The 21,076-nt window shown below is 39.8% G+C and overlaps 1 protein-coding gene across 5 annotated transcripts in view; it reads left to right on the top strand.

Annotated features, from left to right (window-relative positions):
- Positions 1-20,494, top strand: part of LOC106587054 (low-density lipoprotein receptor-related protein 4) — a 274,954-nt gene extending 254,460 nt beyond the window's left edge. For 4 of the 5 annotated variants that reach the window (XM_014174937.3, XM_014174938.3, XM_014174936.3 and 1 more), the window contains exon 38: positions 16,365-20,494. In XM_014174937.3, the coding sequence (XP_014030412.3) occupies positions 16,365-16,706 (342 nt within the window). In that variant the 3' untranslated portion in view covers positions 16,707-20,494. The remainder of the gene's footprint in view (positions 1-16,364) is intronic. The other variant, XM_014174940.3, reaches the window with a different exon arrangement.
- Positions 20,495-21,076: the final 582 nt, after the last annotated feature.

The following is a 21,076-nucleotide window of genomic DNA, read 5'->3' as shown; positions in this document are numbered from 1 at the left end:
TTCATCTGTGAAAGTTTGTCAGGGTTTTGGGTGACAAGCCAAATTTCTTTAGCCTCCTGAGGTTGAAGAGGCGCTGTTGCGCCTTCACCACACTGTCTGTGTGAGTGGACCATTTCAGTTTGTCTGTGATGTGTACGCAGAGGAACTTAAAACATTCCACCTTCTCCACTGCTGTCCCTTCAATGTGGATAGGGGGGTGCTCCCTCTGCTGTTTTCTGAAGTCCACGATCATCTCCTTTGTTTTGTTGATGTTGAGTGAGAGGTTGTTTTCCTGACACCACAATCTTAGTGCCCTCACCTCCTTGTAGGCTGTCTCATTGTCATTGTTGGTAATCAAGCCCACTACTGTGGTGTCGTCTGCAAACTTGATGATTGAGTTGGAAGCGTGCATGGCCACGCAGTCGTGGGTGAACAGGGAGTACAGGAGAGGGCTGAGCACGCACCCTTGTGGGGCCCCAGTGTTGAGGGTCAGTGAAATGGAGATGTTGTTTCCTTCCTTCACCACCTGGGGACGGCCCGTCAACATCCAGGACCCAATTGCAAAGGTTGCGGTTGAGACCCAGGGCCTCCAGCTTGATGATGAGCTTGGAGGGTACTATGGTGTTGAATGCTGAGCTGTAGTCAATGAACAGCATTCTTACATAGGTATTATTTTTGCCCAGATGGGATAGGGCAGTGTGATGGCGATTGCGTCGTCTGTGGACCTGTTGGGGCGGTATGCAAACTGAAGTGGGTCTAGGGTGGCCGGTAAGGTGGAGGTGATATGATCCTTGACTTGTCTCTCAAAGCACTTCATGTTGCAGAAGTGAGTTCCACAGGGCGGTAGTCATTTAGTTCAGTTATCTTTGCCTTCTTGGGTACAGGAACAATGGTAGCCATCTTGAAGCATGTGGGGACAACAGACTGGGATAGAGAGCGATTGAATATGTTTGTCAACACACCAGCCAGCTGGTCTGCGCATGCTTTGAGGATGCGGCTAGGGATGCCATCTGGGCCAGCAGCCTTGCGAGGGTTAACACGTTTAAATGTTTTACTCACGTCAGCCATGGAGGGGGAGGGGGGGCAGTCCTTGTTAGTGGGCTACGACGGCATTGTATTATCCTCATAGCAGGCAAAGAAGGTGTTTAGTTTGTCTGGAAGCGTGACGTCGGGTACGTGACGTGGCTGGATTTCTTTTTGTAGTCTGTGATTTCCTGTAGACCCTGCCACATACGTCTCGTGTCTGAGCCATTGAATTGCGACTCCACCTTGTCCCTGTACTGGCATTTCGCTTGATTGATTACCTTGCGGAGGGAATAGCTACACTGTTTATATTCAGACATCCATCTGTGGTTTCTGGTTAGGGTAGGTTTTAATAGTCACAGTGGGTACAACATCTTCAATGCACTTCTTTATAAACGCACTCACCGATTCAGCGTATAGGTCGATGTTGTTCTCTTTGGCTGACCGGAACACATTCCACTCCGCATGATCAAAACATTCTTGAACCGTGGCTTCCGATTGGTTGGACCAGCGTTGAATGGCTCTCGTCATTGGTACATCCTGTGAGTTTCTGCCTATAAGACGGAAGGAGCAAGATGGCGTCGGGGTCGGATTTGCCGAAGGGAGGGCGGAGGAGGGCTTTGTATGCATTGCGGAAGTTAGAGTAGGAGTGGTCGACGGTATTGCGCATGCGCATAGCACAATCAATATGCTGGAAGAATTTAGGTAGACTTATTCTCAAATTTGCCAAGTTAAAATCCCCACAATAAACAATAAATGCAGCCTCAGGATATGTATGATTTCCAGTTGGCATATAGTCCAGTGAAGTTCCTTGATGGCCGTCTTGGTGTCTGCTTGAGGGGGAATGTACACAGCTGTGACTATAACTGATGAGAATTCTCTTGGTAGGTAAAATGGCCGGCACTTGATTGTAAGGAATTCTAGATAGGGTGAGCAGAAGGACTTGAGTTCCTGTATGTTGTTATGATTACACCATGACTCGTTAATCATAAAGCATACATACCCGCCCTTCCTTTTCGCAGCGAGGTGTTTATCTCTGTCAGCGAGATGCATGGAGAAGCCCGGTGGCTGAACCGATTCCGACAACATATTCCGAGAGAGCCATGTTTCCGTAAAACTGAAAATGTTTAAATCTCAGATGTCTCTCTGGAAGACAACCCTTGCTCGATTTTCATCTACCTTGTTGTCAAGAGCTGGATGTTGGCTAGTAGTATACTCGGGAGCGGTGTGCGATGTGCACATCTACGGAGCCTGGCCGAGTGGCCGCTTCGTCTGCCCCTTCTGCGGCATCGTTGTTTTGGTCTGCTTACTGGAATTAGCTCCATTGTCATGGGTGGTGGTCCAAACAGAGTATCCACTTCGGGAAAGTCATATTCCTGGTTGTAAAGTTGGTAAGTTGACATTGCTCTTGTATCCAATAGTTCTTCCTGGCAGTATGTAATACGACTTAAGATTTCCTGGGGTAACAATGTAAGAAATAATACATAAAAAAACAAAATGCTGCATAGAACTCGAAGCGAGGCGACCATCTCTGTCGCATCATCTCATAATGTCAGTGTAATTATGTTTTTCAATTTGTTTTCAAATTAATTTAAAATGAAAAGCAGAAGTCTCTTGTGTCAATAAGTTTTCAACTCCTTTGTTTTTGGCAAACCTAAATAAGTTCAGGTGTAAAAATGTACTTAAGTCACATAATAAGTTGCATGGACTCACTCTGTGTGAAATGATAGTTTAACATAATTTTTGAAAGACTACCTCATCTCTCATCATATACAATTAATTATCTGTAAGGTCCCTCAGTCGTGCAGTCAATTTCAAACACAGATTCAACCGCAACGACCAGGGAGGTTTTCAAATGTTTCGCAAAGAAGGGAACCTATTGGTAGATACAAAAACAGACATTAATTATCCCTTTGAGCATGGTAAAGTTATTAAGTACACTTCGGATGGTGTATGTGTACACCCAGTCACTACAAAGATACAGGTGTCCTTCCTAACGCAGTTGCCGGAGAGGAAGGAAACTGCTCAGGGATTTCACCATGACTTTAAAACAGTTAGTTTAATGGCTGTGATTCGAGAAAACGGAGGATGGATCAACAACATTGTAGTTACTCCACAATACTAACCTAAATGACAGAATACAAATATTCTGAAACATGCATCCTGTTTGCAAAAAGGTACTAAAGTAATACTGCAAAGAAATGGCTAGGAAATGCCCTAAATATAAAGTGTTATGTTTGGGGCAAATATAACACATCACATCACTGAGTACCACTCTTCATATTTTCAAGCATGGTTGTGGCTGCATCATGTTATGGATATGCTTGTCATCTGCAAGAGCTATTAAGGATAAAAAGAAATGGAATAGAGCTAAGCTCAGGCAAAATCCTAGAGGAAAACCATGTTTCTTCTGCTTTCCAACAGACACTGGGAGACAAATTCAGCAGGACAAAAACCTAAAACACAAGGCCAAATATACAGTGCCTTGCAAAAGTATTCATCCCCCTTGGTGTTTTTCCTATTTTGTTGCATTACAACCTGTCATTTAAATGGATTTTGATTTGGATTTCATGTAAAAATGTAATGTAATAATTACTTCCAAATTCCCCAAAATAAAAAACTGAAAAGTGGTGCGTGCATATGTATTCACCCCCTTTGCTATAAAGCCCCTAAATAATATCTGGTGCAAGCAATTACCTTCAGAAGTCACATAATTAGTTGGATTGCACACAGGTGGACTTTTTTTATTTCTTTTTTTATTTATTGAATATTCGAAACATACAATATACTTGCAGTGAAGCCGCTCAATAACTACATCATACCAGTCATCTAACAGATTCCCATTCAGAGCGACACACAGAAGCATCCAGGGTCAATGCCATGCTCAAGGGCATGTTGAACGATCTACCAACAGGTCAAAAAATGTGAACCCGAACCCTCCAAGATCCCCCCACTGTTCCCCAATAGCTGTCCCTCAACCATTCGAGAGCCCCCCCAGGAAGAAAAAAATCAAATAGAAAATACAATTAATTCCATTCCCCACCCCCAAGAACCCCCCAATGCACCAACAACCAAGAGAATGAACTAAAAAGGAAAAAACTGAAGAAAACTGCCAACAACAATGCAAAAACAAAATGATAATAATAGTACATTTAAAACAAAAGACATCAAGGACAACTAAAATCATAACAGCAATGCCAACTGTATGTGTTTGTGTGCATGTTTGGCACTATTGCATGTATGTGTGTGTTCTTGTATGTGTTTATTTGAATGAGAGTGTGTGTATATGCATGTGTACAAACACCTGTACGGCATCAGCCTCAGGCAAACCGGCATTAGTTGTAAAAACACTGACACTTAGTGTATTCAAATGTACTTTTTAGTATGATTTATTTTGACTTTTTATTTTATTTTTTTACTTATCTTTGAACGTTATTCTCTCTCACACAGCAACTCCACTCCCACTTGTCTCCAATTCCACATACCAACCCTCAGCTTCCCTCAGCCCATCCCATCTATCTCTGCTGGCCACCCACTTTGGGTTTCTACGCAACACATATCTTTCAACTATACTGTGATGTTTAATGTACAATTTTAATCTATCTAATCGAATAGAATCCACAGATTGCAAGTTGAAGATAAATACTTTTACTAAAAGCATTAGTATATTACTAATTGACTGACCCGGTCTCTCCAGATCTCCTAACAGTACTATTTCTATTTCAGCCATTCCTGAACCTGAGACCCGAAACAGGCTACCTGAGGGCATTACCAAAAAAAATGTCTATTGATTCTGTATCCTCAAAACAAAATCTGCAGAGCTTCGATGATTTTATGCCCCAATTATTCTACATTTTGTTGGTGGCAAGAATTCTATATAATAATTTTAGCTGAAAAGCACGAAGTCTTGAATCTTGCGTTGTTATATACACTGCTCAAAAAAAATAAAAGGAACACTAAAATAACACATCCTAGATCTGAATGAATGAAATAATCTTATTAAATACTTTTTTCTTTACATAGTTGAATGTGCTGACAACAAAACCACACAAAATAATCAATGGAAATCCAGTTTATCAACCCATGGAGGTCTGGATTTGGAGTCACACTCAAAATTAAAGTGGAAAACCACACTACAGGCTGATCCAACTTTGATGTAATGTCCTTAAAATAAGTCAAAATGAGGCTCAGTAGTGTGTGTGGCCTCCACGTGCCTGTATGACCTCCCTACAACACCTGGGCATGCTCCTGATGAGGTGGCGGATGGTCTCCTGAGGGATCTCCTCCCAGACCTGGACTAAAGCATCCGCCAACTCCTGGACAGTCTGTGGTGCAACGTGGCGATTGGTGGATGGAGCGAGACATGATGTCCCAGATGTGCTCAATTGGATTCAGGTCTGGGGAACGGGCGGGCCAGTCCATAGCATCAATGCCTTCCTCTTGCAGGAACTGATGACACACTCCAGCCACATGAGGTCTAGCATTGTCTTGCATTAGGAGGAACCCAGGGCCAACCGCACCAGCATATGGTCTCACAAGGGGTCTGAGGATCTCATCTCGGTACCTAATGGCAGTCAGGCTACCTCTGGCGAGCACATGGAGGGCTGTGCGGCCCCCCAAAGAAATGCCACCCCACACCATGACTGACCCACCGCCAAACCAGTCATGCTGGAGGATGTTGCAGGCAGCAGAACTTTCTCGACGGCGTCTCTAGACTCTGTCACCTCTGTCACATGTGCTCAGTGTGAACCTGCTTTCATCTGTGAAGAGCACAGGGCGCCAGTGGCGAATTTGCAAATCTTGGTGTTCTCTGGCAAATGCCAAACGTCCTGCACGGTGTTGGGCTGTAAGCACAACCCCCACCTGTGGACGTCGGGCCCTCATACCACCCTCATGGAGTCTGTTTCTGACCGTTTGAGCAGACACATGCACATTTGTGGCCTGCTGGAGGTCATTTTGCAGGGCTCTGGCAGTGCTCCTCCTGCTCCTCCTTGCACAAAGGCGGAGGTAGCGGTACTGCTGCTGGGTTGTTGCCCTCCTACGGCCTCCTCCACGTCTCCTGATGTACTGGCCTGTCTCCTGGTAGCGCCTCCATGCTCTGGACACTACGCTGACAGACACAGCAAACCTTCTTGCCACAGCTCGCATTGATGTGCCATCCTGGATGAGCTGCACTACCTGAGCCACTTGTGTGGGTTGTAGGCTCCGTCTCATGCTACCACTAGAGTGAAAGCACCGCCAGCATTCAAAAGTGACCAAAACATCAGCCAGGAAGCATAGGAACTGAGAAGTGGTCTGTGGTCACCACCTGCAGAACCACTCCTTTATTGGGGGTGTCTTGCTAATTGCCTATAATTTCCACCTGTTGTCTATTCCATTTGCACAACAGCATGTGAAATTTATTGTCAATCAGTGTTGCTTCCTAAGTGGACAGTTTGATTTCACAGAAGTGTGATTGACTTGGAGTTACATTGTGTTGTTTAAGTGTTCCCTTTATTTTTTTGAGCAGTGTATATCAACGCATACACCCTGTACAATGGAATCAGTACATCAAAACTCTCTTCCCAAATATTTTGCAATCTGTATGGCACAGTTGTCAACATCGTGGTCCTCAAATGAAACTGGTATACTTTCCTATTTATGCTATTTTTATTCCTCCGCCAGTTTTGATCCTTTATATTGGGCAGACAGACCAGTTTCCTATCACCTCCCGCCCGCCTCCTCCATTCTTGGGGCAATGCTGTAATCAATTGGTTGTACTATTGGATTGAGCAGACCTTTCCGTACAATTCTATGAAGGACATATCTCTACCATTCCAATTTATAATATCATTTAAGAACAAAATACCCTTTTCAAACATCTTTCCCATAAATACAGGTATTTTATTAACCAGCACATTTGAGTTCAGCCATAATATTTATTGTAATATTTGTTCTATCTTTTCTGGGGGATGAAATTCAAATTGTAGCCAGCTCTGCAATGCTTGTTTGAAAAAGAGAGATACTTTGAAAAAAAGTATCATTTTCAATTAATTGAAAATGAGACATGGCAATCTGCACAAAGGAAAAAAGGCAATTTTAAACAATGGATGAGCTTTTCTTAGTAATCTACTTGAAAACCATTTAGGGTTCAAATAAAACTTTTGAATGAGTGAAGCTTTTAGAGAGAAGTTTAGTGCTTTTATATTTAATAATCTCAACCCACCCAATTCATACTCATTATATAGATAGGCGCGTTTTATTTTGTCAGGTTTAGCTTCCCAGATAAAGAGAAATATTTTTTGCTCACATGATTTGAAAAACGATTCATCAGGAGTAGGCAGCGCCATAAGTAAGTGTGTAAACTGAGATATGACTAAGGAGTTAATCAGCGTAATTTTTCCATAAATAGACAGGTATTTACCTCTCCATGGTTGCAGTATCTTGCTTATTTTTACAAGTTTTCTATTGAAATTCATTGTGGAGAGCTTATTTACATCTTTTGTGATATGAATACCGAGTATGTCTACTTCACCATCAGCCCATTTTATAGGTAAACTGCAGGGTAATGTAAAAGTTGTATTTAAGGATCCAATACGTAATATTGTAAAACTTATCATAATTAGGTTTTAGTCCAGAGAGTACAGAAAAGTTATCTAGATCTTTAATGAGACATTGCAGGGATCTAGCTTGCAGACTTAATATAAAACTTGAGTTATTGGCATACATGGACACCTTTGTTTTTAAGCCTTGGATTTCTAATCCTCTAATGTTGTTATTGGATCAGATTTTAATATCTAGCATTTCAATGGCCATAACGAATAGATATGGTGACAGCGGACACCCTTGTTTAACTCCTCTTGAAAATTCAAAACTCTCTGAGAAGTAGCCGTTATTTACTATTTTACACCTGGGGTTGATATACATTATTTTAACCTATTTTATAAGAGAATTAACGAAATTGAAAAAAATCCAAATCCGATAAAGTCTTACTTTAAGGGGCCTCCAGTTTTTTAGATAGACTGTGTCTTTATATTTGCCATCTGGGTCTTGTTTTAATAATAGAGAAATCAGACCTTCCTGCTGAGTACCTGACAGACTACCATTTCTATAGGAGTAGTTAAAACAATCTAACAATGGAGCTTTTAATGTATCAAAAAATACTTGATTATACCTCTACCGGTACGCCATCAAGCCCTGGGGTTTTACCAGACTGAAAGGATTTAACCTCTTGGGGCTAGGTGGGACGCTAGCGTGCCACCCGTGGTGCACTCCATCAACAGCAGGTGCATTTCAAGAGCGGCAAATTTGAATCCAAATAAATGTCAAAATTCAAATTTTTCAAAAATACAACTATGTTACACCATTTGAAAGATAAACATCTCCTTAATCTAACCACGTTTTACGATTTCAAAAAGGTTTTACGGCGAAAGCATAAATTTAGAGTATGTTAGGACAGTACATTTACAAGAGTTGTGTGTAATGTTTTGTCAAGTCAAAGACAGGGTCACCAAAACCATAAAACCAGCTAAAATGATGCACTAACCTTTTACAATCTCCATCAGATGACACTCCTAGGACATTATGTTAGACAATGCATGCATTTTTAGTTCTATCAAGTTCATATTTATATACAAAAACAGCGTTTTACTATGGCATTGATGTTGAGGAAATCGTTTCCCTCCAATAACCGGCAGTCAAGTCAGCGTCAGAAATTAAATAATTAAAATTAGAAAACATTGGTAAAATATTATATTGTCATTTAAAGAATTATAGATTTACATCTCTTGAACGCAATCAACTTGCCAGATTTAAAAATAACCTTACTGGGAAATCACACTTTGCAATAATCTGAGCACTGCGCCCAGAAAAATACGCGTTGCGATACAGACTAGACGTCATGTTGGGGAGATCTAAAATCGAAAATACTATGTAAATAATCCATTACCTTTGATTCTCTTCATCAGATGTCACTTCCAGGTATCACAGGTCCATAACGAATGTAGTTTTGTTCAAAAAAGCTCATCATTTATGTCCAAAAATCTCCGTCTCGTTAGCACATGATGTAAGCCAGCCGGACTTCTCGTCATGAACGAGGGGAAAAAATATATTTCCGTTCGTTCAAACATGTCAAACGTTGTATAGCATAAATCATTAGGGCCTTTTTTAACCAGAACATGAATAATATTCAAGGTGGACGAATGCATACTCTTTTATAACGTATTGGAACGAGGGTACCCAACATGAACTAGCGCGCCAGGTGTCTAATGGGACATCACCGTTCCATGGCTCTTGTTCGGTCAGATCTCCCTCCAGAAGACTCAAAACACTTTGTAAAGGCTGGTGACATCTAGTGGAAGCAATAGGAAGTGCCAAAATATTCCTAAACCCCTGTGTTTTTCAATGGGATAGGTTTAAAGTCAATACAACACATCAGGTATCCACTTCCTGTCAGAAAATGTCTCAGGGTTTTGCCTGCCAAATGAGTTCTGTTATACTCACAGACACCATTCAAACAGTTTTGGAAACTTTAGAGTGTTTTCTATCCATATATAATAAGTATATGCATATTCTAGTTACTGGGTAGGATTAGTAACCAGATTAAATCGGGTACATTTTTTTTATCCAGACGTGCAAATGCTGCCCCCTAGACCCAACAGGTTAATAGTCTCAAAAAGTTCTTCCTCTGTAATTTGGCCTTCGTACTGAACTTTCTGTACATTTGTTAATTTTACATTTTTTATATTAGTTGGAAAGAATTTCTTACCATAATCTTCATTCAGTGAGACAGGATCAGACAGAAAAGAGAACATCTGCCTAAAATAATTAGCTTCCTCTTTTAAAATATAATTTGGAGAATCATAGATGACTCCGTCTTCAGTAACGAGTTTCTGTAAATTCTTTTTGTTAGCATTCCTGTATTGGAGATTCAGGAAGAATTTGGTGCTTTTTTCCCCATATTCCATCCAGTTTGCTTTGTTTGTGTAATAGATTACATTAGATTGTTCTTGAATATGTTCCTCAAGGTCTTTTTGTTTTTCCTCTAACTTATTTTGTATCTCTGTAGTGTCGTTTTTATTGCTATCTACCTGTACTATTAGTTCATGGATTTCCCTTGTTAGTCTTGTCGCTTTAGCCAGAAACTGCTTTTTTATTATTGATGAATATTGAATTGAATGACCCCTGAAGGTACATTTAAAGGTATCTCAAACAATAAGGGGATTTGCTGAACCTATATTATACTGGAAAAATTCAGTTATAAATTATTTTGTCTTAGTTATCCCCGTCCACGTGGAAAATCTGTAAGAGTTATGTGAATGCCAATTAGATAATGATCCGATCGCATTCTGTCTCCTATTAAAACTTTTTTAACCTTTGATGAAAGAGACAGGAAAGTAGTCAAGACGACTAGCTTGATTAAGTCTCCTCCATGTATACCTCACTAGGTCAGGGTTTTCTAGTCTCCAAATATACACTATTTTTAATGTGTCCATAATATTTGTGATTTCCTTAACCTCTTGAGGACCCCTTCGAGATAAAATCCCATTAACGGGATTGGTTGGACAACAACCAGTGACATCGTATGGCGCAAAATTTAAAAAGAAATAATCTCAAAATTAAAATTCAAGATTATACGGCATTTTAAAGATACTCTACTCGTTAATCCAATCACATTGTTCGATTTCAAAAAGGCTTCACGGTGAAAGCAATACATTAGATTATTTTAGGATAGCACATTAGCAAAAAAAAATAAAAGCCATTTTCCAAGCACGGATAGTCGTCACAAAACCAGAAAAACAGCTAAAATTAAGCACTAACCTTTGACAATCTTCATCAGATGACACTCCTAGGACATCATGTTAGACAATACATGCATTTTTGTGTTCGATCAAGTGCATATTTATATCCAAAAACCCAATTTTTACATTGGCGCGTGTCGTTCAGAAAGATTTTTCTCCCCATAACCTTCCGGTGAATAGGCACATTCATTTACAGAAGAACTCATAAACTTTGACAAAATGTATAACAATTATTACAAAAATTTGAGATAATCTACTCCTTTATGCAACCACTGTCAGATTTCAAAATAACTTTATGGAAAAAGCACATTGTTCAATATTCTGAGTACAGAACTTAGCCTTCAATGCTAAGCTATACAGTTAGCCTACAACCACGGCGTTGACAAATCTCAAAAAATATGTTCGAAATATTTTCTTACCTTTGCTGATCTTCGGCGGAATGCACTCGGAAGGGCATCCACTTCCACAAGAAATGTTCATTTGTTCTGCAAAGTCCATCATTTATGTCCAAATACGTCCGTTTTGTTGACCCATCCAGAACACTTTAAATTGCCATGTGGCGTGGACGCAAATCCATAGACGAAATGTTCAAAAGTTACATTACCGTTTGTAGAAACATGTCAAACGATATTTACAATCAATCCTTTAGGGTATTTTTTTACGTAAAATTGCGATAATTTTACAACCGGGCAATAGCTATTCATCCCAGAAGGATAATAACAAACAGCGAAGTCACGTGCACTTGCGTCACGAGACACCTGTCCTCAGACTGGCCACTGATTGACTGAGCCACAATTTTCTGCCCGGTAACAGGTGACGGATGAAACCAGTTCCTAAAGATTGTTGACAGCCAATGGAAGAGTTAGGAGGTGTAACGTAAATCCTATGTCACTGTAGTTTTTCAAGGGATTCAAAAGAAAAACTAAATTTCTAATTTCTCCCACTTCCTGATTACATTTTTCTCAGGTTTTTGCCTGCCATATGAGTTCTGTTATACTCACAGACACCATTCAAACAGTTTTAGAAACTTCAGAGGGCTTTCTATCTAAATCTACTAATAATATGCATATTCTATTTTCTGGGCCAGAGTAGTAACCTGTTTAAATTGGGTACATTTTTCATCCGGCCGTGAAAATACTGCCCCCTAGCCCCAAGAGGGCACGGTGATGATAGATTGTAGAGTGATTACCTTTATGGTCCATTGAGGTACTTAACACTGTGTTATAGTGTCCTACCATAATGATTAGATCATTTTTTGCCTGTAAGTTCTAGAGGTCGACCGATTATGATTTTTCAACACCGGTACCGATTATTGGAGGGCCAAAAACCCGCCGATACCGATTAATCAGCCGATTTTTATTTATTTGTAATAATGACAATTACAACAATACTGAATGAACACTTATTTTAATTAATATAATACATCAATAAAATCTATTTAGCCTCAAATAAATAATGAAACATGTTCAATTTGGTTTAAATTATGCAAAAACAAAGTGTTGGAGAAGAAAGTAAAAGTGCAATATGTGCCATGTAAAAAAGCTAATGTTAAAGTTCCTTGCTCAGAACATGAGAACATATGAAAGCTGGTGGTTCCTTTTAATTAACATGAGTCTTCAATATTCAATATTCAAGATGTTTTAGGTTGTAGTTATTATAGGAATTATAGGACTATTTCTCCTTATACGATTTGTATTTCATATACCTTTGACTATTGGATGTTCTTATAGGCACTTTAGTATTGCCAGTGTAACAGTATAGCTTCCTTCCCTCTCCTCGCTCCTACCTGGGCTTAAACCAGGAACACATCGACAACAGCCACCCTCGAAGCAGCGTTACCCATGTAGAGGAAGGGAAAAAACTACTCCAAGTCTCAGAGCGAGTGACGTTTGAAACGCTATTAGCGCGCACCCGGCTAACTAGCTAGCCATTTCACATGGGTTACACCAGCCTAATCTTGGGAGTTGATAGGCTTGAAGTCATAAACAGCGCAATGCTTGAAGCATTGCGAAGTGCTGCTGGCAAAACACACGAAAGTGCTATTTTGAATGAATGCTTACGAGCCTGCTGCTGCCTACCACCGCTCAGTCAGACTGCTCTATCAAATCATAGACTTAATTATAACATAATAACACACAGCCTTAGGTCATTAATATGGTCGAATCCGGAAACTATCATCTCGAAAACAAAACGTTATTCCTGTTACATTGCACAACCTTCGGTGTTATGTCATAATTACGTAAAATTCTGACAAATTACCCAAAGTGTTGCATATACCCTGACTGCGTGCAACGAACGCAAAATTACACAATTTCACCTGGTTAATATTGCCTGCTAACCTGGATTTCATTTAGCAAATATGCAGGTTTAAAAATATATACTTCTGTGTATTGATTTTAAGAAAGGCATTGATGTTTATGGTTGGAGCAACATGTACCTAAGTGATTATATGCAATGCAGGACAGGCTAGATAAACTAGTAATATCATCAACCATGTGTAGTTAACTAGTGATTATGATTGATTGATTGTTTTTTATAAGATAAGTTTAATGCTAGCTAGCAACTTACCTTAGCTTCTTACTGCATTCGCGTAACCTCATGGAGTGCAATGTAAAGCAGGTGGTTAGAGCGTTGGACTAGTTAACCGTAAGGTTGCAAGATTGAATCCCTGAGCTGACAAGGGAAAAATCTGTCGTTCTGCCCCTGAACAAGGCAGTTAACCCACCGTTCCTAGGCCGTTATTGAAAATGAGAATGTGTTCTTAACTGACTTGCCTAGTTAAATAGGGGTCTAAAAACTAAACATAAAAAAAAAAAAAATATATAAAAAAAAAAAAAAAAATGTCGTCCAAAAATACCGATTTCCGAATGTTATGAAAACTTGAAATCGGCCCTAATTAATCGGCCATTCCGATTAATCGGTCGACCTCTAGTAATTTCAATAAATTGGTATTAATGTTTTCGAAGAAGTGTGGAACATCCTGATTTGGACCATTATAAATTAATGAACCAAATCTCTTTTACGTCCACTTTCATATTCCTTCCTTTCGAATCATTCCTGACTAGCACATTCAGATCGACATTTTTGTTAATTAATATCATCACACCCTTTGAGTTCCTTTGTCCATGACGGACATTATTTCACCACCCCATTCCTTTTTCCACGCAACTTCATCTAAGGATGTGGAGTGAGTTTCCTGTAAACAGTATATGTTATATTCCTTTTCTTTTAGCAATGTAAAGACTGATCTTTTTTATAAACTGCTAAACCATTACAATTATAACTGGCTATACTTATTTTACCCCTTACCATAACTAGATACTATTCTCAGTCTAAATTGACAATAATTTGTGCTTGTAAAGTTACTGCCATCAGAGGTATTATGAAGGTCAAAACTAGAGCTTTCAACTGTCTGATATTTAGAATTCAAGAAATAGGTTCTAGCAATATTTGTTTTATTCCCTTGCCTGTTTGCCTGTGAGCCAATACCACAGATGTTAGGAAATTGAGACAAGATACTATATCTGTAGCAAATCTGAGTAGGTTGATGTGTATGATATTGGATGTGATATAGTGAGTGTGTACGATGTCTATAAGAGTAAGACTATAATGTGTGATGTCCAAATAAATAATAATAATGTGTGATGTCCAAATAACATTTTGCATGGTTGAGTGTCAATGTGTGTAACATGTAGTGCGTATAGCTTTGATATTCATGATGATAATTGTAATCCATATTGTATCACCATCATAGTTGCATCATAATTACCTTTAACATAATTGAAAAACACATCCCAGCATTTCCATAGCAATTGACATTTCACATGATCATGAAAGAGACCTTTCATTACTCTAGAGACGGCTTCACTACAGTACAAATGTATTCCATACAATATGTTATTATTCCCCAATGCCCCTATTCTGATATCTTCCCCTTGCTTGTTGTAAACATATATAAACTTGTAGACAAATACATAAAAAAGATGGACAAACAATACACACATTCAATTATAAAAGAGTTCTCAACAATAGGGAGAGAAGAGAAAGAGAGAGTGAAAGAGGAGAGCGAGATCAGGTGTGTCCGTATGTCTAAGCAAGCATGTAATTGAGTACGTGTGTTCATATCCACTTCATAATGTTCAGATACTTTTACAGTTCCCATACCTTCTTTTTTTTCGTAACCTGAAGTCTCTGTAAAATTTAGTACAGCCACGGTGTTATGGAGCTGTCTCGGAATAGCTGTCCATCTATAAAGAGTTTGTCCACAGTGATAAAGGCACTCCTACCATCCTTACCTTTGTTGTCTTTGTACCGAATACAGTCTCTTACAGCGTTCATTTATCTCCCTTGGAAATTGGTCATTGAGACCGAATTTGGCCCTTTAAGCTCCCTCCTAACCGCGTCGATGAACTGGATGAACCAGACTTGTGGAGGTCAATTTTTTTTCCTGAGGTCTTGGCTGGTCTTGGTGAAGAAATAGTTATGCACACTCAAGTTTTCAGTTTTTTTTGTCTTATTTCTCGTTTGTTTCACAATTTAAAAAAAAATGGTATCTTCAAAGTGGTAGACATGTTGTGTAAATCAAATGATACAAACCCCCCAAAAGCTATTTTAATTTCTGGTTGTAAGGCAACAAAATAGGAAAAATGCCAAGGGGGTGAATACTTTCGCAAGCCACTGTACACTGGAGTTGCTTACCAAGACAACATTGAATGTTCCTGAGTGGCCTAGTTACAGTTTTGACTTAAATAGTCTTGAAAATCTATGGCAAGACTAGCAATGATCAGCAACCAACTTGACAGTTTGAAAAATTAAAAAATAAATAATGTGCAAATAATACATATATTTTGTGTAGGTCGTTGACAAAAAAAAAAGACAATTTAATCTATTTTAATCCCACCTTATAACACAAAATGTGGAAAAAGTTGAGGGGTGTGAATACTTTTTGAATGCACTTTATCTATGGCTGTGGATGGACCTAATAATATCAAATAATGAGGGATTGAAAGTATGCTCTTTGTTTGACAAACCCTTTCACTTTATGTCTGTCATTTTACACAGTCTTATTTTGGGGGAATTGACTGTTATTATATGTAGTCCTGAGCCCAACTCTAACCTTTTGATTACCTGGAGCAGTTTCAGTATATTGTTTAGCATCCAGTCACAAAAAATCTAATCAATTGTTTCTCCATAAATGCAGTAAACAGATGACACATTTGAGATTCCATAGCTTGCCCACTCAACACATAAGCACTGATGACAAAACTAACTGAAAGACCAGAGGACATCTCACTGAAAAGCAAACTACTACTGTGCATGGGTAGAGTTTTACAATAACATCCTGCTCTGGAGTGTTTGTAGTTGTTTTCTGGTGAGTTATTCCAAAATGGCTGCTGTCTAACCACTGATACAGGATTAGTTTTCCACTAACTACTTATGCAGGGTCAGATATTCTTCATCCCCTCAGATGCTTTTAGGGATATGAACATCTGACCCTAGATCTGTGATTATGGTTGATGTCTACATCGTGCGCTAGGCTAACACAGCTAACCCTTCTACTGTGTCTTCTTTCTCATTCCTCAGGGGGGTGGGGACAGTGGCTACACCAAGGAGAAGATCCGCATCGTGGAAGGAGTGTGTCTCCTCTCCAGCGAGGAGCTGTACTGGGAGGACCTGAAGCAGCTGAAGCCGTCGCGGGGTGGTCTGCACACATGCATGCGCACAGACACTGTGTCCCTGCAGGCCAGCAGCGCCTCGCTGGACGATGGCGAGACAGAGCAGTTGCTCCAAGAGGAGACGTCGGAGTGTTCGTCCATAAACACGCTGACCCCCGTCACCGTCACACCCCAACGCCATCCCCAACACAGCCTGCCCGACACCGGCTGGACCCCCGCACGCAAACCCTCCACCGAGAGCGAGGTGTAAGGGAGGCCTCTTGCTTCACTGCCTCCCTACTCCTACTCTTTACCCTTAGTCCTCCTGATCCCTTCAACTACACACCCTTATACACACACACACGCACACCTGTATACAGTATACACATACATACAGTAAACGATACGTACTTATGCTTCAGGCCACAGTGAGTCATACACAAACTGACACTCACACAGATAGGTAGTACATACAAACACTACAGCCACATACATACTTCATGCTACACACACACATTTATGCATGCATACAAATCTGGCATCTCCTCGGCCCGCTGGACTTCGTCCTACACACACACATCCGCACTCTTACCACCACCCTCTCACAACCACAGACTGACTCACTGCTACCAACTTCAGGCAACAGACTGAATTACAATTTACAAGCATGCTGGAAAAAGAAAGCAAAAAAAATACACTTTGAGAAAAGAAATGACAAAGAGAGAAAGAAATGACATCTGGAGCCTTTTTAAAGAATGCAACCCCTCAAGGTGAGGGCCGCTTAGTTGTGTATAACATTGCATTTTTTGGTGAACTTTTTGACAAAGCTAAAAACGATATACTCCCGCAGGAGACTATGTAACAAACTGCTCGCTCTCTCTATAATGCCACTCATCATATACCATGTCCTTATGAACTCTATTTATGAACTTTTTGTTCTTTGAGTTGTTTTTTGCTGATTTTAAAGTGTTGTGTAGATCTGTATTACAGTATGACCCAGTCATTCAAACCTCTATATTTATGTGCCAAAGGGTGGAGCTTCGCTACGTCTACATTCACACTAGAATAACATTCTATGGGCTATGTGCCACGTAAAGGACGGACAGACAGACAGTTACCTATGGGAGAGCTCAGCAATGGGACTATCTGTTTCAAACATGTTTCACATTGTATACCTCCTCTTCTAAAACCAACCATGGACTTATCTATCTGGTCTCTCTTAACTGGTACTCTAGACAGGTCCTGGAAACTGGTACTCTAGATTGGTACTGGAAATGGGTACTCTAGACTGGTACTGGAAACTGGTACTTTAGACTGGTACTGGAAACTGCATTAACAATCGTTGAAATCCATTCATTTTACAAGTCTAAAGTAAACTGCAAGTAAACCATTTCTGGTCCTCGGGGAATAGCATTCTCGATGAAGTATAAGTGCCAAACATTTTTTCATTTTTTTCTTTCCTCAGTTTTATATTTCTTGGAGTTTGTAAAATGTGCTTGGCATTCTTTTAGCTGTTCTGATTAAGGCAGATATCTGTCATCTCTGAACCTCTAAAGCACTGTACACTTAGTGTCCACTGTTCTAGTCTAGACTATAGAATAAGCTTCAGTGTATTATGTCATTTGACAAGGTTGCCCTCTGTGAAATATACAGTGTGCATACAGTGCATTCGGAAAGTATTCAGACTCATTGACTTTTCCACATTGTTACTTTACAGCCTTATTCTGAAATTGGTTAAATATGTTTTCTCCCTCATCAACCTCCACACAATACCCCATAATGACAAAGAGAAAACATTTTTTTAGAAATGTTTGCACATTTTATACAAAATGTAAAACAGATGCCTTATTTACATAAGTATTCAGACCCTTTGCAAAAAGACTCAAAATTGAGCTCAGGTGCATCCTATTTCTATTTATCATCCTTGAGATGTTTCTACAACTTGATTGGAGTCCACCTGTGGTAAATTCAATTGATTGGACATGATTTGGAAAGGCAAACACCTGTCTTTATAATGTCCCACAGTTGACAGTACATGTCAGAGCAAAAACCAAGCCATGAGGTCGTAGGAATTGTCCATAGAGCTCAGACACAGGATTGTGTCGAGGCACAGATCTGAAGACGGTTCCAAAGAACACAGTGGCCTCCATCGTTCTTCAATAGAATACGTTTGTAACCACCAAGACTCTTCCCAGAGCTGGCCGCCCGGCCAAACTGAGCAATCGGGGGAGAAGGGCCTTGGTTAGGGAGGTGAACAAGAACACAATGGTCACTGACAGAGCTCCAGAGTTTCTCTGTGGAGATGGGAGAACCTTCCACAAGGACAACCATCTCTATCGCACTCCTCCAATCAGGCCTTTATGGTAGAGTGGCCAGGGGGAAGCCACTCCTCAGTAAAAGGCACATGACAGCCCTCTTTGAGTTTGCCAAAAGGCGCGTGAAGACTCTCAGACCATGAGAAATAAGATTCTCTGGTCTGATGAAACCAAGATTGTACTCTTTGGCCTGAATGCCAAGCGTCACGTCTGGAGGAAACCTGGCACCATCCTTATGGTGAAGCAAGGTGGTGGCAGCATCATGCTGTGGGGATGTTTTTCAGTGGCAGGGACTGGGATACTAGACTGGATCGATGGAAAGGTTCACCTTCCAACAGGACAACGCAGGAGTGGCTTTGGAACAAGTCTCAATGTCCTTGAGTGGCCCAGCCAGAGCCCGGACTTGAGCCTGATCGAACATCTCTGGAGAGACCTGAAAATAGCTGTGCAGCAACGCTCCCCATCCAACCTGACAGAGCTTGAGAGGATCTGCAGAGAAGAATAGGAGAAACTACCCAAATACAGGTGTGCCAAGCTTGTAGCGTCATACACAAGAAGACTCAAGGTTGTAATCACTGCCAAAAGCGCTTCGACGATGTACTGAGTAAAGGGTCTGAATACTTATGTAAATGTGATTTTTTTTTAAATTGATACATTTGCAAAAATGTCAAACTGTTTTAGTGTTGTCATTGTTGGGTATTGTGTGTAGGGAAAAAATTATTGAATCTATTTTAGAATAAGGCTGTAACATCAAAATGTGGAAAAATTCAAGGGGTCTGAATACTTTTCGAATGCACCGTACAGTATATGAGATTACCATGAACCATAAATCACGGAGGTGTTACCTTAGACAAAGAATATACCACTGGTAACTTACGGAACCATCCATATTATTCAAATAAAAACAATATATATTACATATGCAGCGTTTACCGTGAATGCAGTCTCCGCGAACTTGGGAACATTGCCTTTACATTTCAATTGCGCTGTAGTGCGGATCTTCAGCATTACGGATTGAATTTAGCCCTTAGATTAACATTGTTTTGTACTGTACAATCTGTCATGGAAATGCAGAGGGTGGGAAATAGAGCATTTCTCTGGACAGATGTCAGTTTGAGTTCTCAAAACCATGTATCTTGAAGTAACTTCAAGTTCAGCAACATGCTGATTTGCTGCTAGACAGGAATTCCACAGCACTGATGCCAATGAGAGAAGGTCTTGGCAGCTATTTTACCTGAGGTCTCTGATGGTTGGATCACAGACGCATCAATCTGACCAATGCTTCAATCATTAACTACGCTAACACACAGAATCCCACCCACTCAGCGAAGGTTTCTAAGCTGTACAGGTTTTACCATGCATTTTAAGCAGACAAATTGTCAAATATATTGTGTTGATTTTGTTGTATAGAGAGTATTTTGTACAAAGGGATTTCATTATTGTTTTTACTTGTATTAATATTACTCACTGGAGAAGAACATTTTTGTTTTGCTGGATTATTTAACCACTGTGTTTCCAAACATTGTAAATTATAGGGTTGCTGCCAGTTATTTAATAATGGTCACATATAACTGTTGTAAAGTTAACTAAAAGAGATATTTATGATTTCTTTGTTTGGTTGTCACTTAATGTGTAAATATGAAAAAGACTAAATGAATTTCCTGCAGTACTAACAAGCTGTGTTGTGTGATGTAGTGAATTACCCCTTTGCTATCTTTTAATATAAACTGCATTTGCATTTTAATTGAAATGTGACACACTTTTCTTGTTGTCTCACAAGTTTGAAGCAATGGATCTTCTTCTCTGCAGATCTTACAGAAGCCCTGAAACCCAAGGATAAAAAGAAAAAAAGCATATCTTGTTTGAACGACTTAATTGGTGTTTTGCCTCTATTAGGCCTCATCTGTTATGCAGCTTGTCAGACCATGTAATGATTGCTGCAGCCATTCATTCACTGATTCCATCCATTGATATGATTATTAATTGACAGTGTTTTGGGCCTATTTGGTGGTAATTATTTAGCCTACCCCACCCATAGTAGCCTATATCTAGTTTATATTATACTTTCTAACATTAGGATATGTAGTTTCTATTTTGAAGGACTTGAAATGTATTCATGGATGTTTTAGGTAGGCAATACATAGGCTACTGTAAAATGCATTTTCGCTTTTGGGGGAACAGAAACACTATAATATAAATCAATTTAATTAAGCAAAAATTTCAGAACTAAATCATAAATAATAAAAAGCAGTTTCAGCTTTTCATAAATTAAAGGGAATAATCAAATTAGGGCGGTCAAATGATTTGTAAACCGAAGCAAGCACCA

Source organism: Salmo salar, chromosome 26, assembly GCF_965601325.2.
Source record: "Salmo salar chromosome 26, fSalSal1, whole genome shotgun sequence".
In the NCBI taxonomy this organism is placed as follows: Eukaryota; Metazoa; Chordata; class Actinopteri; order Salmoniformes; family Salmonidae; genus Salmo; species Salmo salar.
Note: the sequence above shows the minus strand (reverse complement) of the source record. Positions and strands in the feature narration are given on the sequence as shown.